At 40.8% G+C, this 24,699-nt stretch overlaps 1 protein-coding gene across 3 annotated transcripts in view; it reads left to right on the plus strand.

Moving 5' to 3' along the window:
* LOC139386623 (adenylate cyclase 8 (brain)) overlaps window positions 1-24,699 on the plus strand; it is a 265,143-nt gene that overhangs the window by 105,682 nt on the left and 134,762 nt on the right. For all 3 annotated transcript variants that reach the window (XM_071132352.1, XM_071132353.1, XM_071132354.1), the window contains exon 3: window positions 21,761-21,891. In XM_071132352.1, the coding sequence (XP_070988453.1) occupies window positions 21,761-21,891 (131 nt within the window). The remainder of the gene's footprint in view (window positions 1-21,760; window positions 21,892-24,699) is intronic.

The raw sequence follows: 24,699 nt of genomic DNA on the forward strand, positions 1-24,699 counted from the left end.
TGACCCTCCAGCATGACAATACCAGCCATACTACTCGTTCTGTGTGTGATTTCCTACAAGACAGGAATGTCAGTGTTCTGCCATGGCCAGCGAGGAGCCCGGATCTCAGTCCCATGGACCTGTTGGATCGGAGGGTGAGGGCTAGGGCCATTCCCCCCCAGATATATCTGGGAACTTGCAGGTGCCTTGGTGGAAGAGTGGGGTAACATCTCACAGCAAGAACTGGCAAATCTGGTGCAGTCCATGAGGAGGAGATGCACTGCAGTACTTAATCCAGCTGGTGGCCACACCAGATACTGACTGTTACTTTTGATTTTGACCCCCCCTTTGTTCAGGGACGCATTATTCCATTTCTGTTAGTCACATGTCTGTGGAACTTGTTCAGTTTATGTCTCAGTTGTTGAATCTTGTTATGTTCACACAAATATTTACATATGTTAAGTTTGCTGAAAATAAACGCAGTTGACAGTGAGAGGACGATTATTTATTTGCTGAGTTTACATGTACTGTATATATATATATATATATATATATATATATATATATATATATATATATATATATATATATACGTATATATATATATATATATATATATATATATAACAAACAAAGCAAGTATTTCAAAAATCTGTCAAATGAATACTATGCAACCATTCAAACAACTGCATTAGCATGAGAATATATATTTTTTAAACGTATTTCACTTACATAACTTAAGGGAACATTTTCACGATTGCCATATGGTTAGTGAGAAAGTCCATATTGCAAATGTACAGTCCCTTACTAGACGTCCGAAAACGTTTCTAAAATGTGCGTACGCCGTCGGGCCGTGCGGCAGGGCCGGATCTTCCAGGTAGTTATCAAACGAACTCTCTCGGACATTCGGTTTCCGTTTTATAAAATTGTCTAATTTTGGTCATTTTTCCGCTGTCCCGGTAAATCCCATAAGAGGGCGAATGGAATCATATTGCAAATTTACAAAACCTCACCAATCACGACGTGGCCTTAGTGAAACTTAGTGAGCCTAGGTTTAGCATAATGGGCAGTTGGCCCCGAACAAGATGGTGTCTAGGCCTCAATGGTTTTTGAGTTATGGCCATTTTTCTGGGATTAAAGGTCAAAAATGAAAATAGAAAAATAATTTGACCGCTTCACGTCAAAGTAAGTGAACCTACGGTGTCAATAAAAAAAGAACCAGCCATTTATCTATCGTCATTTAAGAAAAATCGTACAATGTCAAATTGGTGATGTTCAAAAATAGGTGGGGTTTTTTGTTGAAAAGTTACAGATCCAGTTGCAGTGTGTTCATACGAATCTTTTTAAAGTGTGCTTCGGAGCTCTGCGAGATTTCTGTGATTTTCTGAAATAACACACACTCATTCAACCCTCCATAAATAAGTCAGTTCTTAACATAAAGTCTTTAAACTCAGGATTCTGTAAGAGCATACGCCAAGCAAGATATGTGTTTATAGCTTGTGTTTATAGCTTATAGCTTATAGCTTATAGCTTCCTGTGCTGACCGGACGGGCCTTTAATTGGGGTCACAGTTTGTGTTTCAAAGGGTTAAAAAGGTCAGATCTTTCCAAAACTTCATATGTGTGACTAAGTAACCCTCATGAACTGTAAATCAGTCATTTCTCCCAACAGATGTCAAAGACAAACCTCTCACACGCACACACAGCAAGGATGGAGTGACAAAGTGAGGTGCTTAAAGACACACAGAGCCTGCAATTGCATTATCATAATCTCTAGGCTGTGCCGAGTTCAACGAGATGCCCCGCTTGACCGTAGCTCGCTCTGAGTGCAGCGACCTTGAAAAAAAGAAGGCCCAAAATGAAGCCTGGCCCTAAGTGTCATTTGCTTTTGGGTGACAGTGAGAGAACCGTTAGGGTGAGAAGCACAATTCGACCTTAGGTACGTTCCCGACGTCCTCCCGATCTGTGCAAGCCTAACCTTGACCATGTGGCATTAACCCTTAACAGTAAATCAGGGTTTTTTGATCTCACAGATTACAATTAATTCTTTCCCCATAGGAATACATTGCCTACTCCGCTAAAGTCAACCTGAAGCCTATGTGGGTTATGAGTGCCTTATGAACCTGTTTTCGATGACAGTCCATCAGGCCACTATGAGGTCTACCTGTGTCGATTCTAAGCTTCCTGAAGCAACCGGAAGTGGTTAAAATCACCCTAAAAGTGTTTTTCCATACCCAACCTTCAGTTTGATAGAAATAGTGCATTCAACCCTGTGTAAATCAGTCAGTTCTTAACGTAAATACTTAAAACTCAGGATTCTGTAAAAGCATACCCCAATGAGGATATGTCTTTCCTTTTAGCTTCCTGTGCCAACCCGAAGTGCCATAATAGGGGTCACAGGGGCTGTTTCGAAGGGTTAAAAAAGTCTGATCTTTCCAAAACTTCATATGTGCGATTAGGCAACCCTCATGAACTGTAAATCAGTCATGTCTCCCATAAAATTTCCAAGAAAAACTAAATCACACACACACAGCTTGGAAGGAGGGACACATTGGGGTGCGTAGAGACAGACAGTGCCTGCAATAGTTAGCTTTGTTCGAACTATTAAAGAACCGTCAGACCGTCAGGTTTCTGAAACTTTAGAAACCTGTTCTAGAGCTCAGGTCGATAGTGCGTGGTGAATTATGTGGCTCTAGAAGGTTCTCGGACCGAGAAACAGCCTCGTACATTTGCAATGACTTTAATTCATTTTTACATCACGAAAATGCCGACATTTAGAAATGTCCCAGAGTCGCAAGACTATGTGCATTGCGACCGCCTCGGCCCATATAGACGGACCCCAACGTTTCTGTCCGATAGCTCATTCAAGGACCCCATAGCAAGTCATGGAAAAAAGCGGATTTTCAGCACCAATTAAGGTCTTTGCTCAGGCACCAAATGACCTATCGAGCCAAAACTTGGGATTCGGGGTCACCTCAGCTAGGCCTACACATAATGTCAGAACTGGACGCGCAGCTAGAATGTAAGTACGTGTTTTACATTTTTATTATGGTTTGAACAGAAGGCATTGTGAATTTTGGGCCAGCTCTGAAGTATGTGATGGTTGGCTTCTAAACGAGTTGGAAAAAGTGGGTGTGGTGTCAGTTTATCAGTTTGGTGTCAGAATGATATCTAATTGACTGATGGACGGTGACTTGCTGGTGAATTTTGTCCATTTGCAATATGTTTAAACAGTGATGTACCATCACCAAAGTGACATTTTGAAATCAACCCCAACGAGCGATGGAGAGGAACCAGAATCACTGCCCAGCCATCCCGAGTTCATCGGGCCAGTCAATTTTGCCTTTCTGCAGGATTTTTGAGCATGACAAATTCGTGATGGTAAATGTCCATTGAAACATACTGCAAATGCACGTTGCATTTGCAATATGATTCAACAGTGAGAAACATCACCAAAGTGACATGATGAAATCAACACAACGAGTGATGGAGAGGAACCACTATCACTGCCCGGCCATCCCGAGTTCATCAGGCCAGTCAGTTTTGCATTTCTGCAGTATTTTTGAGCATGTCAAATTCGTGATGGTACATGGCAAATGGACATAACATCCTGATTTGGCATTTTCAAATCTTTGGACATTTCTTATGGCATTTGGCCAAAAAAAGTGACTTTTGCCTTCCTATGAAATCATATTGCAAATGGACAAAACATATGCCTTATGCACAAGTTAAAAAAATATATAAAAAAATATGATAATAAAATTGGACAAAAGTATATTTATACAGTTCTTACACGTGTTGACAAAAAAATGGACAAAAAAATCAAAAGAATTTCGAAAAACGGTCCAGAAAGCACTTTTTTAAGGGGGTGATACGTTTTTGAAAAAAAATTCAGTTTTTCAAAATGTTACTTTTGGGTCTTAACTTGTGTTACATTTGCAATATGAAAAATCACGTGGGAGTGCACTTGCCATCTGTTGGATTTTTAAAGTGTTACACTTGACATTTGCCATATGGCATTTGCAATAAACTTTGAATGAAACGACGCCGAAGTGAGTGGTATTGGACACCGTGTATATGGTTTGTCCAGTGCCAATGACTTACCATGCATTGTTGTACATTTCAGGGGGGTGTTCCCTTACTATTCTAAGGTCGTGTCCTCTCCTTTAGCTGTTGTCTAAACTACACTGCTCAAAAAAATAAAGGGAACACAATGTAACTCCAAGTCAATCACACTTCTGTGAAATCAAACTGTCCACTTAGGAAGCAACACTGATTGACAATACATTTCACATGCTGTTGTGCAAAGGGAATAGACAACAGGTGGAAATTATAGGCAATTAGCAAGACACCCCCAATAAAGGAGTGGTTCTGCAGGTGGTGACCACAGACCACAGACCACTTCTCAGTTCCTATGCTTCCTGGCTGATGTTTTGGTCACTTTTGAATGCTGGCGGTGCTTTCACTCTAGTGGTAGCATGAGACGGAGTCTACAACCCACACAAGTGGCTCAGGTAGTACAGCTCATCCAGGATGGCACATCAATGCGAGCTGTGGCAAGAAGGTTTGCTGTGTCTGTCAGCGTAGTGTCCAGAGCATGGAGGCGCTACCAGGAGACAGGCCAGAGCATCAGAAGACGTGGAGGAGGCCGTAGGAGGGCAACAACCCAGCAGCAGGACCGCTACCTCCGCCTTTGTGCAAGGAGGAGCACTGCCAGAGCTCTGCAAAATGACCTCCAGCAGGCCACAAATGTGCATGTGTCAGCTCAAAGTGTCAGAAACAGACTCCATGAGGATGGTATGAGGACCAGGTGGGGGTTGTGCTTACAGCCCAACACCGTGCATGACGTTTGGCATTTCCCAGAGAACACCAAGATTGGTTAAAATTCGCCACTGGCGCCCTGTGCTCTTCATAGATGAAAGCAGGTTCACACTGAGCACATGTGACAGACGTGACAGAGTCTGGAGACGCCGTGGAGAACGTTCTGCTGCCTGCAACCCCTCCAGCATGACCGGTTTGGCGTTGGGTCAGTCATGGTGTGTGGTGGCATTTCTTTGGGGGGCCGCACAGCCCTCCATGTGCTCGCCAGAGGTAGCCTGACTGCCATTAGGTACCGAGATCCTCAGACCCCTTGTGAGACCATATGCTGGTGGGGTTGGCCCTGGGTTCCTCCTAATGCAAGACAATGCTAGACCTCATGTGGCTGGAGTGTGTCAGCAGTTCCTGCAAGAGGAAGGCATTGATGCTATGGACTGGCCCGCCCGTTCCCCAGACCTGAATCCAATTGAGCACATTTGGAACATCATGTCTCGCTCCATGCTTTAGTCCAGGTCTGGGAGGACATCCCTCAGGAGACCATCCGCCACCTCATCAGGAGCATGCCCAGGCGTTGGAGGCACGTGGAGGCCACACACACTACTGAGCCTCATTTTGACTTGTTGTAAGGACATTACATCAAAGTTTTCCACTTTAATTTTGAGTGTGACTCCAAATCCAGTCCTCCATTGGTTGATAAATTTGATTTCCATTGATCATTTTTGTGTGATTTTGTTGTAAGCACATTCAACTATGTAAAGAAAAAAGTATTTAACAAGAATATTTCATTCATTCAGATCTAGGATGTGTTATTTTTGTGTTCCCTTTATTTTTTTGAGCAGTGTATATTAACTAACTGAGTCCATGACACTTTCCCGGTAGAGTTCGGCTGGAATATCATCAAAAATGTGTATACTTGGACTTTGATTTACCTTTTCCAGTATTAGTAGCCATATTGCAAGTTCAACATTTGCAAAACACTTAGGCATATCTGTGGGTTATGAAAACTAACGCGCTGCGACATGTTCTGGCATAGATTTCCAATGGTCACTCGTTAGCTCAAATGATTTTTTTATCAAAGAAAACTACACTACATTTTAGCTCTGGGACCCTTAGGGATGATAAATCAGAAAAAGATTTCACAATGCAAGAAAATGATTTATACCTTCAGATGTGAATGTATCAAACCTGTCGCCGTGATAAAAGTGTTTTGTTGTTGTGCACTCTCCTCAAACAATAGCATGCTGTTATTTCGCTGTAATAACTACTGTAAATTGGACAATGCAGTTATATTAACCAGAATGTAATCTTTCTGCCAATATAAGACACTTCTATGTACCGTGAAATTGGTATTCTAGTCACATTATGCATATTGAGCAACAACTGTCCCGTGGACAGGACACCGATCCATAAGATCTTGTTTTATATGTAATGTAGCTGCCTTAATGGACCTTAGGAAGAGTAGATGCTGCCAAATACACGTCACTGCTTGGTATGGCAACTGTCTGGCATCTGACCGCAAGGCTTTACAGATGGTAGTGCTTATGGACAAGCACATCACTGGGGCCCAGCTCATGCCATCCAGGACCTCTATACCAGGCAGTCAGGGGAAGGCCCTAAAAATTGTCAAAGACTGTTCTCTCTGCTACCTCACAGCAGAGATATGCACTAAGTCTGGAACCAACAGGACCCTGACCATCTTCTACCCAGAAACTATGCCTGCTAAATAGTAAAATACAGTGAACAAAAATATAAATACAATATGTAAAGTGTTGATCCCATGTTTCATGAGTTGAAATAAAAGATCACAGAAATGTTCAATACGCAACAAAAAGCTTATTTCTCTCAAATATTGTGCATAAATTTGTTTACATCCCTTTTAGTAAGCATTTCTCCTTTGCCAAAATAATCCATCCACCTGACAGGCGTAGGATATCAAGAAGCTGATTAAAGAGAATACTCATTACACAGGTGTACCTTGTGCTGGGGACAATAAGAATACACTCTAAAATGTCTCACAACACCTTAAATTGTCGTACAACACAATGCCACAGATGTTTCAAGTGTTGAGGGAGCATGCAAATGGCATGCGGACTGCGGGAATGTCCACCAGAGCTGTTTCCAGAGAATTGAATGTTCATTTCTCTACCATAACCTCCACATCTGCCTTTTTCACCTGCGGAATCGTCTGAGACAGGCCACTGGGACAGCTGATGAAACTGTAGGTTTGCACAACTAGAGCTGTGGCGGTCATGAAAGTTTGTCAGACGGTGATTGCCAAGCAAATAACTGCCGGTCTCACATTAATTTACCGTTAATTAACATAAACACATTTAGCATCTCCTGGCTTCCTACAAGCCACTGATGCAGACCTTTGGAACATCTATATTTTAAAAAGTCTAATAACTCCATGTAATATAGCCCACACTGTCACAATGAATCCATTATTTATTTTAGACAGGTCTAAAGAAAGATGATATAATGAAAAGTTAATCTATTTCAGAATAGCATGCTTTGAGTTGTCCTTATGTTAGCCCTGATCTAGCTATTCCATATAGCAGTGGACTACACTAGTTCATTTAGCAGCTTAGAATTTATTTGTGGCATTATTTTATAGTATGAATAATCTAATTGAACATAGCTGAATAAAATTGAAAGGATATTTAAAAAACTAAAACTAAAAAACTAACTAGTAAAATCTATATTAAATCAAGAATAGACTGTGAATCAAATTCAATTAATTAGCCTATGATATTAGTTAGATGTATTTAATTAATCTCTATTGAACAACAACAAAACATCTGGAAATTCTGGAGTCCTATTTTGACAGTAAAATATAGCAACTGTAGTCTAATTATCAACCCAAAATGTATGTCAATCACTGGTTAAGGTTGCACCTCAAAATATTTTGAGTCATGCATTCCTGATTGGATGAAACCACTTATTTATTGAGTACCTCAGTCCTATTTATTACACTTAATTAAGCACTATGGATAACTTAATACGATGAATACTCATGATTTGGGTCCGACCAAATCATCTTACCAAATCATGCGCTACTGCCACAAACTGTAAAAGTTAGTGGCACCAGTGAGATCTTGGGACGATGTTAGTCTGGAGCACTGTGGGAATTAACACTTAGGGTAAGAGTTGATTCAGAGCAACACATACGACAGGCACTATTTCCTATGTCGTTGGCATTGCTTTTATAACATATACGGCTACAGATGTAGTGAGGTTTTTACATATTGCATTTGTTTTAAACATGAGCTGGTTAAAAAAAGATGAAGACCATGTCTCACCAGTCACTGGTACAGAAATGGTTGAGAAATGCTGTATTGTACGTGTGGGTTTTTGTTGTCAATGTTTATAGTACCCCCTTACAAATAGGCCAATTTTTACCAGATTTTTTCCTGCATACAACTTTTATACCTACCTGGTGCATGCCGGCATGCCGGGGACGAGTGGTTGTGGTGGTCTTAAGAGGAATGCACTAACTTGAAATATATAAGAGTGTCTGCTAAATGAGTCAAATGTTAACTGGAGACCATTCAGACTGTTGGATAGGAGCCAAAGATAATTAGTCCATTGGAGAACCAGAGACAGGTAAGACCACTGAAACCATTAAGGATAGAGATAGAGCCAGAACCAGAGACAGGGAAGACCCATGAGAATATTGTCTGGATACTAGACAAGCAGGAAATGAGAACCAGATAAACAGGGAACTCTAACCAGACAGGCTGGGAAACCAGAGGCAGAGACTGGAGAGTGCAGATAGATTAATCTGGAACGATTAGAGACCTGTTGATAACTACGAACTTGGAACGCAATCAATTATAGTTCAGTACTTAAATTGTGACAGGGTCATACTAGAAAACTAGAATGTATGCTTCCCTGCTCTGTAAGCCCCTACCTACATAGAATACAGCACATACAAGGGGATGGACAAGTAGCTCTCTAATGATCCATGTCTACACACCCACTGTGTAAAAGCAGTTACCAAGATTCATGCACACACACTCGCTCACATTATGCATAAACACACACACACATATACACACATATTCCGATTATTGTTTACTGTACAGAGAGTGGATCTATCATTGCTTGGTCAGAGATAGCCGCAGAAAGCTTTTAAGGCATAGTATTTCCTGGAACTACGCTGCCAAAGATAAACCACTGGATCTTTTAATGGAGCAAAACAAAGCCATCCTTGGAAGCAGCCACAGATAATGTGAACAAATAAGTGTCTCATCTGTGTGAATGTAATCTTAAGGACACAAGGGCTAGCAATGTGCATGCCCTGCCCACCTGACGATCTCTACTTTTCAGTCATCTATTTCCTGTGTTTGAGGGGTGCAAAATCCATTTGTCACTTAAATCTTGCTGGATTGATTGGTTTAATTTTACTCTGGCGACTCTTGCTTGTGACATTCATTTTTACCATTAACATAGCAACCATGGAAACCAAATCAAATGAATGTGTAGACTTTACAGTGAAATGCTTACTTATGAGCCCGTTTACAACAATGCAGAGTTAAAAAGTAAGAAATGTGCAAATGAAAACAAAGTTACACAGTAACATCCAATTGAGGTGTCTTTTGAGTCGTAACCCACCATAAGAGTTGAGTGGTAAGCACACAAAAAAATATGAAAATGCACAAGAAATGTCAACCCGCTACCCACCTGGACCTTTGCCGTGACCCACAGTTTCAGAACCACTGGTCTAGACAGCTAGGCATTTTAGCAATGAACCATTGCTAATGTTTGGTCCACTGCATCTGAATTGTAACCAATGCTCCAGGGTTTGGGGGCAGGGGTTGGGTTGGAGAATTAAGCTCTGTGTGCGCTCTAGTGGACATCATCTCTAATTTTGCCACTAAAAGCCACTAAAAGCTACTTGCACTCTAACTATAGCAACCTCCCTCTCACTGTCTGTCTGTCTCTCTCCCACTTCCACTGTCTCATCCACCACAGCCATCTTTCCTTACTTCCTCTCCCTCACTGTTCCTCTCCCTCTGTCTCAACTTGTCTTCTCTACAGTTTAAAGGGGTTACCATGAATTTGACAGTAATTTACAGGCAGCTCAGTGGCAAGTTAGCCTCCTGTAATATACAGTACCCGTCAAAAGTTTGGACACACCTACTCATTCAAGGGTTTTTCTTTATTTGTACTATTTTCTACATTGTAGAATAATAGTGAAGGCATCAACACTATGAAATAACAAATATGGAATCATGTAGTAACCAAAAAAGTGGTAAACAAATCAAAATATATTTGGAGATTCTTCAAAGTTGCCACCCTTTGCCTTGATGACAGCTTTGCACACTATTGGCATTCTCTCAACCAGCTTTGCCTGGAATGATTTTCCAACAGTCTTAAAGGAGTTCCCACATATGCTGAGCACTTGTTGGCCTCTTTTCGTCCACTCTGTGGTCCAACTCATCCCAAACCATCTCAACTGGGTTGAGGTCGGGTGATTGTGGAGGCCAGGCCATCTGATGCAGCACTCCATCACTATCCTTCAAATGGCCCTTACACAGCCTGGAGGTGTGTTTTGGGTCATTGTCCTGTTGGAAAACAAGTGATAGTCCCACTAAGCGCAAACCAGATGGGATGGCGTACCGCTGTAGAATGCTGTAGTAGCCATGCTGGTTAAGTGTGCCTTGAATTCTAAATAAATCACAGACAGTGTCACCAGCAAAGCACCCCCACACCACCACACTTCCTCCTCCACATGGGAACCACACATGTGGAGGTCATCCGTTCACCTACTCTGTGTCTCACAAAGACACAGCGGTTGAAACCAAAAATCTCTAATTTGGACTCATCAGACCAAAGGACAGATTTCCACCGATCTAATGTACATTGCTCATGTTTCTTGGCCCAGGCAAGTCTCTTCTTCTTATTGGTGTCTTTTAGTAGTGGTTTCTTTGCAGAAATTCGAGCATGCAGTCTCCGCTGTACAGTTGATGTTGAGATGTGTCTGTTACTTGAACACTGTGAAGCATTTATGTGTGTCACGCCTGCTCCCGCCCCCCATCCCTGGTGCTTCTCGTCTCCCATCGTCTATCCTTACAATTTGGGCTGCAATTTCCGAGGCCGGTAACTATAATGCACTTGCCCTCTGCAACAGAGGTAACTCTGGGTCTTCATTTCCTGTGGTGGTCCTCATGAGACCCAGTTTCATCATAGCACTTGAGGGTTTTGCGACTGCACTTTAAGATTTATTTGAGCAGTTCTTGCCATCATATGGACTTGGTCTTTTACCAAATAGGGCTATCTTCTATATACCACCCCTACCTTGTCACAATACAACTAATTGGCTCAAACACATTAAGAAGGAAAGACATTCCAAAAATGTACTTTTAACAAGGCATGTACGTATCAAAGCAAGTACCGTAAAATGTACTGTATTATACTGAAAACAAAAAAAAGCTACCATAATCAGAATTAATTAATTGAGGAGAGGGGTTTGTATTTCACAGTATTTTACTGTAATTGAAATGCAAGCATCTTCGCTGCTAGGTAAGGTGTTCACACATTACAGCATATTAATGAACATTTGGGGTTTTACAGGATATTCAGACCCCTTCACATTTTCCACATATGGTTACGTTACAGCTTTCTTCTAAAATGGATTTAATAAAAACATTTCCTTGTCAATCTATACACAATACCCCATAATGACAAAGCCTTCAGAATTTTTTTTGCAAATTAAAAACTGATCTAACATCTTTGGAGAGACCTGCAAATAGCTGTGCAGCGACGCTCCCCATCCAACCTGACAGTTTGATAGGATCTGCAGAAAAGAATGGGAGAAACTCCCCCAAATACAGTTGTGCAAAGCTTGTAGCGTCATACCCAAGTAGACTTGAGGCTGTAATCGCTGCCAAAGGTGCTTCAATAAAGTACTGAGTAAAGGGTCTGAAAACTTATGTAAAATGTGATATTTCAGTTTTAACATTTTTAAACATTTGCTAAAATGTCTAAAAACCTGTTTTTGCTTTGTCATTATTGGGTATTTTGTGCAGATTGATGACGGGGAAAAAACGATTTAATCCACTTTAGAATAAGGCTGTAACATAACAAAAAGTGTAAAAAGTCAAGGGGTCTGAATACTTTCTGAATGCACTGTATAGCACTTGCACTTCTAGAGGCCTTAACAAAGGCTTCCAACTGGCAGCGACTACAGGCCAATAGAGACCAAAAGGACATGGCAAAATGCTCAACCATTTAAGGTTTAACACTAGCTGCCTTCAAATCTGTACATTTGAAATTGATGGGGCACTGAAACCACATAGGAGTTACATTTGTACAGCATTCTTACTCACTGGTGCAAATATAGCTTCTTACAAGGCACATCTCAAAATATGTTGAGTTAAAAGTTTTGTTTTACCTTTATTTAACTAGGCAAGTCAGTTAAGAACAAATTCTTATTTTCAATGACAGCCTAGGAACAGTGGGTTAACTGCCTGTTCAGGAGCAGAATGACAGATTTGTACCTTTGTCAGCTTGGGGATTTGAACTTTCAACCTTTCGGTTACTAGTCCAATGCTCTAATGACTAGGCTACCCTGCCGCCCCAGGGTGCACCAAAGATACGGTTTGGTACTGTATTCTGTGGGGTGGAGACCTCAACTGGAGTTGCGAATAAGGGAGTGACCATTGAACAAGTTGGAGAAGTTAACTCCTAGGAGTAACATTGGATGGTCAGTTATCAAGTCACATTGACAAAGTTGATGGGGAGAGGCATGTATTTTATAAAAATATGTTTTTTGACACAAAGATCAACTGTACTAGTTGTTCAGGTTTGATTTTGTCCCATCTTACTTACTGTCATACTGTAATATGATCAGGTGGTGCAAAGAAAGACCTAGAAAATTTGCAGCTGGCTCAAAACAGAGCAGCACACCTTTCCCTGAACTGCACACACAGAACTAACATCAACAACATGCAAGCCTGTCTTTCATGGTTGTGGGTTGATGAGAAATGTACTTCTTCTCTTGTAGTCTTTTTAAGAAACATTTGTGTGTTGGAAGTGCCTAACCACTTGTATAATCTATTTGCGTACATTTAAAAACGGACAAGCTAACATTTAAAGTTGGCCTTTTCTACAGAAACAGATGGTGCATTACTCTAAGCAGTAGGAAGCAGATTATTCAATCAACCTTTTTATCTGTGCTTGATTATGGTGATATTATTTGTCCAGGTGCATCTGCTACTACTCTTGGTGCCCTTCGTTTTGTTACAGGTGACAGTTTTGATACTCATCCCTGCAACCTGTATCAAAAGGTTGGCTGGACTTTGCCATAGATTTCTACGCAGGGCCCGACTTCATAAACTTCCATCTTATCTATTTGTTCCGTTAAAGTATATACACCTGAGTTGCCTAACACCTTCACAGGATTGGTTAAGTCTTGAGGTTGAAGTGTACCTGTGATGAAAATTACAGGCCTCTCTCATCTTTTTAAGTGGGAGAACTTGCACAATTGGTGGCTGACTAAATACTTTTTTGCCCCACTGTATATGTGTGTATATATATAAAGTCACTTTAATAACTCTACCTACATGTTCATATTACCTCAACACCTTTGCCCCCACACATAGACTCTGTACCGGTACTCCCTGTATATAGCCCCGCTATTGTTATCTACTGCTGCTCTTTAATTATTTGTTATTCTTCTCTCTTACTTTAATTTTTTAGGTATTTTATTGAAACTGCATTGTTGGTTAAGGGCTTGTAAGTAAGCATTTCACTGTTGTATTCGGCGCATGTGACAATTAACATTTGATTTTAATTGCAGATTTCTAAGGCTGGTAACGCTAATGAACTAATCCTCTGCAGCAGAGTTAACTCTGGGTTTTCCTTTCCTATGGCGGTCCTCATGAGAGCCAGTTTCATCATTGGCTTTACGGTTTATGCAACTGCACTTGAAATGTTCCGGATTGACTGACCTTTATGTCTTAAACTTGTCCTCAACTGGCCTACCTGGTTAAATAAAGGTGAAATAAAATTTAAAAAAATAAAGTAATGAGGGACTGTCATTTCTCTTTGCTTATTTGAGCTGTTCTTGCCATAATATGGACTTGGTCTTCTATCAAAAAGGGCTATCTTCTGTATACCAACCCTACCTTGTCACAACAAGGTTGGCTCAAACGCATTAAGAAGGAAAGAAATTCAACAAATTAACTTTTAACAAGGTACACATGTTAATTGAAATGCATTCCAGGTGATTACCTCATGACGCTGGTTGAGAGAATTCCAAGAGTGTGCAAAGCTGTCATCAAGGCAAAGGTTGGCTACTTTGAATAATCTCAAATGTAAAATATATTTTGTTTAACACTTTGTTGATTACTACATGATTCCATGTGTAATTTCATAGTTTTGATATTTTTACTATTTTCTACATTGTAGAATAATAGTGAAGACAAGGAAAAACCCTTGAATGACTAGATGTGTCCAAACTTTTTACTGGTACTGTATTGTGTGTATGTGTATGTCGTATTGTACAGGGCGCATTTGAAAATGAGACCTAGGTCTCAATATATCTTCCCTATTAAAAAAAAACATACATTCCCCACCAGACACACCACTATGGGTTTCTTCACGGTACCCAAACCAAATACAGCGTCACTCCGTTATGTATAGAGCCATGTCATCGTGTAATGCTCTACCACCAAGTTTAGCTTTAAAAAACAGTTAAACAACATATTGTATAACAGTGCCTCTCCTCCTCTTTATAAAGATCTAATTTAACTGTGCTGTATTTAAGAATATGTATATCGGAACATTTTGTAATTTTAAAAACATTTAAATGTTTTGGAATGGCCTAGTCAAAGCCCAGACCTCAATCCAATTGAGAATCTGTGGTATGACTTAAAAATTGCTGTAGACCAGCGGAACCCATCCAACTTGATGGAGCTGGAGTAGTTTTGCCTCGAAGAATGGACAATATTCCCAGTGGCTAGATGTGTCGAGCTTATAGAGACATGCTGCAAAAGGTGGCTCTACAAAGTATTGATTTTGGGGGGGGTGAATAGTTATGCACGCTCAAGTTTTCTGCTTTTTTTGTCTTATTTCTTTTTTGTTTCACAATTAAGAAATATGTTGCATCTTCAAAGTGGTCGGCATGTTGTGTAAATCAAATGAGGCAAACCCCCCCAAAACTATTTTAATTCCAGGTTGTAAGGCAACAAAATAGGAAAATGCCAAGGGGGGTGATCCTAATGGGGATCCTAATCAATTAAACAAAACCATAGCTCTCTTTTCCATAGCATCTCCCCTCCTCTCGTTCTCCCATCTCTCCGCCTCTCTGCAGGTGCTCTCTGTGTTGAGAGCTCTTTGCGACTACAATAAAACACTCAGGCCGTGTCAGCAGTTTATGGCAATGCAAGTGGAGACTGAGTTTTAGCTCCTTTAATGGAAACACTAAGACTGTATCAGTAGAGTTTATGGCAATTCAAGTGGATACTGAGTTTTAGAGAAAGGGACTCAGTCATCACCATGAGAGGAATACTTAATGGTTTAATATTGTGCTGCGTTTTGTCTTTCAAAAGCCTTGTGTTATAGTTCATCAAATGTGACACAGGTGCACTGCAAAGAATATGCCGTAATTTCCGTCTCATAATTCAAAGAAGCATGGAGGAATTAGTGGAGCGTGCGTGGAGAGAGTTGAAATAAAAAAAAATGTCAAGGTCACAGAGGATCATGTCAACGAGCTCAGAGAAAAATGTTGCGTGCCCAAAAAGTGGAATTGAGAGCAATAAATTAAATGTCGAGCACACATCTCCCTGCTCTGCTCTCACGTTACCAAAATATGATAGGCACACTTATTGACCAATCATAGTGCTGTTTTGTGTTATAATGACATTGATTGGCTAGCTAAATGGAAGGCAGGACCCATACAACCTGATGTTTACATCCCCAGGTTGGTACCTAGCCATTTGCAACATGGTGGACTCCCAGGAAGTCGCTTCTTCTCAGGTAAGAGCTAGATAGCTAATTCCACCTAATTCTATTTCAGTAGGTTTTTGATGATCTCATTATTTAAAGATTTGCCAGTGGATACCTGTAATGGTACACTCAGTAATTTCCAGTTCAGCTATAAACCGTTTTCTGATGTGATGTCCTTCCTTTGGATTTCATCACTCAATTATCTAGCAAATGTCTACCATATAGCTACTGTCACACATTGTATTCATCCTAGCTACGGTACTATCATTTGGCTTGCTATATTAGCCAGCTCTAGATACGAGTGCAAAATGTCTATTTTTATATTATCTAGAAAGGTTTTAAAAAGTCCATAAATTAGGTAGCTAGCTAGCTAGGTTGGAAACTCCTAGGGAAGAGCTAGCTAATCTAGTTTGCTAGCTAACTAACTCACACCATCAGCTGAGTACATTAATATAGCTAATGATAGGTTTCTAGAAAATAAACAATATATTTGCTAGTTATATTTTAAAGCTTTAAGCACATAATTCTCAGACAGAATTTTAGCAGATGCTCTTATCCAGAGCGACTTACAGGAGCAATTAGGGTTAAATGCTTTGCTCAAGTGAACATCAGATTTTTCACCTGGTCGGTTTGGGGATTTGACCAAGCAAACTTTTGGTTACTGGCCCAATGCTCTTAGCTGCTAGGCTACCTACCGCCCTAGATAGAAAAACAGGTAACTGCCATAACAATGGAAAAGCTTGAGTAAATTAGGGAAAGCAGGTGCTTCTACACAGGTGTGGTTAATTAAGCAATTAACCTGTCTAGGACTGGGGTTCCGCTCGTTCCGCTACCGGAACCCCTCGCCAACAGCCAATGAAATTGCAGGGCGACAAATACAAATCAACAGAAATCTCATAAATCAAATTTCTCAAACATACAAGTATTAGGCACCATTTTAAAAGATACAATTCTCGTTAATCCAGCCACAGTGTCTGATTTAAAAAATGCTTTACAGCGAAAGCTCCACAAACGATTATGTTAGGTCACCACCAACTCACAGAAAAACCCAGCCATTTTTCCAGCCAAAGAGAGGAGTCACAAAAAGCACAAATAGAGATAAAATGAATCACTAACCTTTGATGATCTTCATCAGATGACACTTATAGGACTTCATATTTTGTTCAGTAAAGTTCATATTTATATCCAAAAATCATATTTTACATTGGCGTGTTATGTTCAGTAGTTCCAAAACATGAATTTACAGAAATAGTCATTATAAATGTTGGTGAAAATACATGCATGATACATTAAAATATAGATACACTTCTCCTTTAATGCAACCGCTGTGTCAGATTTTTTTTTTACTTTACGGAAAAAGCATAATCTGAGGACGGCGCTCAGAGCCCAAAACAGCCGCCATGTTGCGCAGTCAACATTAGTCATAAATAGCATTATAAATATTAACTTACCTTTGATGATCTTCATCAGAATGCACTCCCAGGAATCGCAGTTCCACAATATATATTTGTTTTGTTCGATAATGTCCATCATTTATGTCCATTTATGTCCAAATAGCTTCTTTTGTTAGGGCGTTTGGTAAACAAATCCAAAAGAGCGTTTAGGTCCAGTCGGACGAAAAGTTCAAAAAGTCATATTACAAGTCGAAGGAACTTGTCAAACTAAGTATAGAATCAATCTTTAGGATGTTTTTATCATAAATGTTCAATAATGTTCCAACCAGAGAATTCCATTGCCTGTAGAAAAGCAATGGAACGAGAGATACCTCTCATGTGAAATGCGTGTGACTGAGAACGAGGCTGCTGCCAGACCCCTTAGTCAAACAGCTCTCATCCGGCCCCCCTTCACAGGAGAAGCCTGAAACAACGTTCTAAAGACGGTTGGCATCTAGTGGAAAATAACCCATATCCCACTGTGAATTTGATAGGGGCTGAGTTCAAAAACTACAAACCTCAGATTTCCCACTTCCTGTTTGGATTTTTTCTCAGGTTTTTGCCTGCCATATGAGTTCTGTTATACTCACAGACATCATTCAAACAGTTTTAGAAACTTCGGAGTGTTTCCTATCCAATACTAATGATAATATGCATATATTAGCATCTGGGACTGAGTAGGAGGCAGTTTACTCTGGGCACGCTATACATTCAAAAGTGAAAATGCTGCCCCCTATCCCAAAGAAGTTTTAACATCCCATCATGATTAGGGTCATGTATTAAAATGCTGGGCAGGCCATAGGATGCCCCCCCATAGGATGACAATGTCCCAATCCACAGGGCACGGGTGCCTAAATGGTTTGATGAACATGAACACAATGTAAACCATATGCCATGGCTGTCTCAGTCACCAGATCTCAACCCAATGTAACACTTATGGGGCGATTCTGGAACAGCGCTTTCCACCACCATCAACAAAACACCAAAGGATGGAATTTCTCACGTACGAATGGTGTCACATCCCTCCAATAGAGTTCAGACACTTTTAGAATCTATGCACCATTGAAGCTGTTCTGGCTCATCGTGACCCAAGGCTCCATTAAGACACTTCATGTTGGTGTTTCCTTTACTTTTGCAATTACCTGTAGATCCACACATGTTATTGTCTATATCATGCAGAATTGTCATCTCATTCTTACTTAGTGATTTTGTTCTATAATACAAACGTGGATGATTTCTGTCCCAGGTAGATGCAAAAATCTGTTAACTTTCGCAAGGAAGAAAAACGTGCACAGAGTTCCGTCCCCTGGGACTAGCTTTGCAAAAATCCAGTAACTTTCCAGAAAACTCGGTTGGAATATTCCCGGAATAAGCAGGAACTCTGGACTCCTACAACTATGATTTCTGGAAAACCTGGGGATTTTGGGGAAGTTACTGGATTTTTACTGAAGTTACTGAATGTCCTTTAGTTTCCCAGACCAGCCTGACCAAGACCATGAACCTATTGCATTTAAGCTAGCTAGCTACTGTACCTAATGATATTTATTATCATCTTTATAGATAATAGAAATATATTTGTTTTCCCCTCAGATCTAGAGCTGCTTATTATAGCAAGCCAGCATGTCATTGTAGATTTGCGAGCACACAGAATCATACCGCGTAGCACAGCTTACAGCTGCTGCATTTTGAGAGAGCGCAGGCAAGTATACCATGAACAGGGAGATGCTGTGCTCGACACTTCATTTCTTGCACTCAATTCCACTTTCGTAGCACGCAACATTTTTGTCTGAGCTCTTTGCTCTCTCTCAGCTCCTCAACATGATCCTCTGCACCCTCAATACTTTTTATCTGAACTCTTAACTCGATCCACCTGTGCTCAACATGCATTTGAATTGTGAGAGACGGAAATTACGCCATAAAAGAAGCACAATTTGCTAAGGTCTGTAGCATACACATGCTTTTGGAATGGTGACACGTTCAATGAACCACCCGTTTATATTGTGTTGTAAATGAATTGATGCAACGGCACAAAGAAGCATTGAAAGAGAGTGAATCTGTTAGAACTGATCTGTGACCCGCTAGCACCTCCCCTGTTAAGAGGGGAATAAGGCAACCTCATAGTTACACACAAGAAAACTGTATTGCCACAGGGAATAGATGTGGGAAGGATGTGGTTCTGTAATACAGGAGATAAACAGTAATGAATAGGCTGTAGACAATTAGCATAGCATGAGCATGAATCCAATACAAGAGCACTGGTAAGGACTGTATAGATCAAGGGTAGACAAGCAGACATTTTTTATTTTTTTATTTAACTAGGCAATTATCATTAATTACGAACAGTAAATCGTAAACACACAATAACAACAACTCACTTTTGTACACACTCCATCCCACAAGTCCAAGTGAAGAGACACTGGCTTACACAGTCAGAACAGCTGTCAGGTGTCCTTCCCCCTAACAACTTTCCCCTTAGCAACCTATCAGGGCCCAGGTCACACAGGTCAGAGAGAGTTTGAGAGGCAGGTTTATGGTACCCCCTAGACTCTCAGGCTCTAGTGATGGGGGGTGGGGAGTGGAGTTCAGCTCAGGGCTGTGAGGTGCTGATAATAGTCACAGGCAGGGAATTCATAACAATCATTATTATGTTGCTATTTTCTTAGGTCTGTAGCAGAGAAATGCTTTTGGTTATGCTTTCTAAGAAGCATTTGTTTATATTGCGTTATAAATTTAATAAAATCACATACACATATTTAGCAGTTAATGCGAGTGTAGCGAAATGCTAGTGTTCCTAGCTCCAACAATGCAGTAGTATCTAACAAGTCACAACAATAAAAGTAAAATAATAATATATAAATATTAGGATGAGCAACGTCGGAGTGGCATTGACTAAAATACAGTAGAATAGAATACAGTATGTACATATAAGATGAGAAAAGCAGTATGTAAACATTATTAAAGTGACCAGTGATTCCATGTATATGTATATAGGGCAGCAGCCTCTAAGGTGCAGGGTTGATTAGCCGGGTGGTAGCCAGCTAGTGATGGCTATTTAACAGTCTGATGGTCTTAAGATGGAAGCTGTTTTTCAGTCTCTCAGTCCCAACTTTGATACACCTGTATTGACCTCGCCTTTTGGATGATAGCGGGATGAACAGGCGTTGGCTCCGGTAGTTGATATGCTTGATGATATTTTTGGCCTTCCTATGACATCAGTTGCTGTAGGTGTCCTGGGGGGCAGACAGTGTGCCCCCGGTGATACATTGGGCAGACCGTACCACCCCCTGAAGAGCCCTGTGGTTGCAGGCTGTGCAGTTTCCATACCAGGAAGGATGCTCTCAATTGTGCATCTGTAAAGGTTTCTGAGGGTCTTAGGGGCCAAGCCAAATGTATTCAGCCACCTTAGGTTGAAGAGGCGCTGTTGCGCCTTTTTCACCAGATCGTCAGGGATGTGTGCGCCGAGGAACTTGAAGTTTTCCACCTTCTCCACTGCCGTCCCGTCGATGTGGATAGGGTTGTGTTCCCTCTGCTGTTTCCTGAAGTTCACGATGAGCTACTTCATTTTGTTGATGAAGACGGATAGGTTATTTTTCTGGCACCACTCCACTTCTGGGCCCTCACCTCCTCCCTGTCTCATCATTGGTGGTAATCAGGCCTACTACTGTTGTGTTGGAGGCGTGCATAGCCACGCAGTTGTGGGTGAACAGGGAGTGCAGGAGGGGGCTGATCACGCACCCTTGTGGGGCCCCAGTGTTGAGGGTTAGCGAAGTGGAGATGTTGTTTCTTACCTTCACTATGGTGCTATGGTACTATGGTGTTGAAGGCTGAGCTGTAGTCAATGAACAGCATTCTGACATAGGTATTCCTCTTGTCCAGATGGGATAGGGCAGTGTGATGGCGGTTGCATCGTCTGTGGATCTATTGGGGTGGTATGCAAATTGAAGCGGGTCTAGGGTGACAGGTAAGGTGGAGGTGATATGAAAATATATCACGCCGTAGTGTTATAAGACTTGCTATAAGCATTCATAAAAGCTCAATGTCTCTTTTAATTGCATATAAATACTATAAATCCATTAATAATAATGCATCACACACCTGTATGAAAGTACATTATGAAAAATGTATGATGCATTTATATTGCATGTATTTTTAAACATATATTAAAGGCCCATGGTTTCTTATGAGAGCATACTTAAATGCATACATGCTTATGGCATTTATAAGGCGGGTGGCTATTAGATATTTTATTTTTTATTTGGATGCTGTTTTTTAAAACGTATAAATTAATGACATACACCCATTAATTCTTGAAGAATATAACTTATAAATACCGCATGATCGTAGTTCAACTCTTGTACTCTATCTAAACCCCAAATATAACCTTTTTTTACTCCAATGTTTGTAAAGAAACACGGTATGGCCTAAAACCATGGTTAAAACTATAATTTTAACATCATGGATGGTCAGTCCCTGCATCTGTAGCTCTGTTGTTTTATATTTTTTTGAGTGGTTACATTTCTCCCCCGGTTATGCCCAAAAAGCTACGAATATTTACCAGGATGCTCCTTTTCTTTACAGGAAAGGCTGGTGTTGTCCGTTTTACCCCGGTTTGTGGTATTGGAGATGATCAACGACATGACAAATGTGGATGACGAGCACCTCCAGCACCAGTTTCACAGAATCTATATCCATCGCTATGAGAATGTCAGGTAAGGCTGTGGCTATTCTGGCTTAAATTGGTGCTTTTCAACATTATGGGAATAGGTCAGTTTTGGGCTGCACCACTACCACATATCTACAGTACAAAATCCATGTGTACGTGTGTGTATAGTGCGTATGTTATCGTATGTGTGTGTTTGCATGTGTCTGTGCCTATGTTTGTGTTGCTTTACAGTCCCTGCGGTTCCATAAGGTGTATTTTTATCTGTTTTTAAAATCAATTTTACTGCTTGCATCAGTTACTTGATGTGGAACAGAGTTCCATGTCGTCATGGATCTATGTAGTACTGTGTGCCTCCCATAGTTTGTTCTGGACTTGGGGACGGTGAAGAGACCTCTTTTGGCATGAGTGTCTGATTTGTGTGCCAGTAGTTAAAAATAGCTCTCTGTGTACATCAAAGGGCAAGCCGTGCTGCCCTGTTCTGAGCCAATTGCAATTTTCCTAAGTCCCTTTTTGTGGTACGTGACCACTTGACTAAACAGTAGTCCAGGTGTGACAAATCTAGGGCCTGCAGGACCTGCCTTTTTGATAGTGTTAAGAAGGTAGAAACTAGGGCCTGTAGGACCTGCCTAGTTGATAGTGTTAAGAAGGTAGAAACTAGGGCCTGTAGGACCTGCCTTGTTGATAGTGTTAAGAAGGTAGAAACTAGGGCCTGTAGGACCTGCCTTGTTGATAGTGTTAAGAAGGTAGAAACTAGGGCCTGTAGGACCTGCCTAGTTGATAGTGTTAAGAAGGTAGAAACTAGGGCCTGTAAGACCTGCCTAGTTGATAGTGTTAAGAAGGTAGAAACTAGGGCCTGTAAGACCTGCCTTGTTGATAGTGTTAAGAAGGTAGAAACTAGGGCCTGTAGGACCTACCTTGTTGATAGTGTTAAGAAGGTACCGTAGCTCTTTATTATGGACATTCTTCTCACCATCTTAGCTACTGTTGTATCAATACAGTGCCTTGCGAAAGTATTCGGCCCCCTTGAACTTTGCGACCTTTTGCCACATTTCAGGCTTCAAACATAAAGATATAAAACTGTATTTTTTGTGAAGAATCAACAACACCCCTGGGACACAATCATGAAGTGGAACGACATTTATTGGATATTTCAAACTTTTTTAACAAATCAAAAACTGAAAAATTGGGCGTGCAAAATTATTCAGCTCCTTTACTTTCAGTGCAGCAAACTCTCTCCAGAAGTTCAGTGAGGATCTCTGAATGATCCAATGTTGACCTAAATGACTAATGATGATAAATACAATCCACCTGTGTGTAATCAAGTCTCCGTATAAATGCACCTGCACTGTGATAGTCTCAGAGGTCCGTTAAAAGCGCAGAGAGCATCATGAAGAACAAGAAACACACCAGGCAGGTCCGAGATACTGTTGTGAAGAAGTTTAAAGCCGGATTTGGATACAAAAAGATTTCCCAAGCTTTAAACATCCCAAGGAGCACTGTGCAAGCTATAATATTGAAATGGAAGGAGTATCAGACCACTGCAAATCTACCAAGACCTGGCCGTCCCTCTAAACTTTCAGCTCATACAAGGAGAAGACTGATCAGAGATGCAGCCAAGAGGCCCATGATCACTCTGGATGAACTGCAGAGATCTACAGCTGAGGTGGGAGACTCAGTCGTATATTGCACAAATCTGGCCTTTATGGAAGAGTGGCAAGAAGATAGCCATTTCTTAAAGATATCCATAAAAAGTGTTGTTTAAAGTTTGCCACAAGCCACCTGGGAGACACACCAAACATGTGGAAGAAGGTGCTCTGGTCAGATGAAACCAAAACGTTATGTTTGGCGTAAAAGCAACACAGTTCATCACTCTGAACACACCATCCCCACTGTCAAACATGGTGGTGGCAGCATCATGGTTTGGGCCTGCTTTTCTTCAGCAGGGACAGGGAAGATGGTTAAAATTGATGGGAAGATGGATGGAGCCAAATACAGGACCATTCTGGAAGAAAACCTGATGGAGTCTGCAAAAGACCTGAGACTGGGACGGAGATTTGTCTTCCAACAAGACAATGATCCAAAACATAAAGCAAAATCTACAATGGAATGGTTCAAAAATAAACATATCCAGGTGTTAGAATGGCCAAGTCAAAGTCCAGACCTGAATCCAATCGAGAATCTGTGGAAAGAACTGAAAACTGCTGTTCACAAATGCTCTCCATCCAACCTCACTGAGCTCGAGCTGTTTTGCAAGGAGGAATGGGAAAAAATGTCAGTCTCTCGATGTGCAAAACTGATAGAGACATACCCCAAGCGACTTACAGCTGTAATCGCAGCAAAAGGTGGCGCTACAAAGTATTAACTTAAGGGGGCTGAATAATTTTGCACGCCCACTTTTTCAGTTTTTGATATGTTAAAAAAGTTTTAAATATCCAATAAATGTCGTTCCACTTCATGATTGTGTCCCACTTGTTGTTGATTCTTCACAAAAAAATACAGTTTTATATCTTTATGTTTGAAGCCTGAAATGTGGCAAAAGGTCGCAAAGTTCAAGGGGGCCGAATACTTTCGCAAGGCACTGTATGTTTTGACCATGACAGTTTACAAACCAGAGTTACTCCAGCAGTTTAGTATTGCTCAATTTCCACATTATTTATTTCAGGGTTTAGTGAAAGATTTTTCCCAAAAACAATTCATTTCATTTTTTAAATATTTAGTACTAATTTATTCCTTGTCACCCACTCTGAAACTAACTACAACTCTTTGTTAAATGTTGCAGGCATTTCAATTGCTGTAGTAGCTGACATGTATAGTGTTGAGTCATCCTCATACATAGACACACTGGCGTTACTCA

This window comes from Oncorhynchus clarkii, chromosome 28 (genome assembly GCF_045791955.1).
Source record: "Oncorhynchus clarkii lewisi isolate Uvic-CL-2024 chromosome 28, UVic_Ocla_1.0, whole genome shotgun sequence".
In the NCBI taxonomy this organism is placed as follows: Eukaryota; Metazoa; Chordata; class Actinopteri; order Salmoniformes; family Salmonidae; genus Oncorhynchus; species Oncorhynchus clarkii.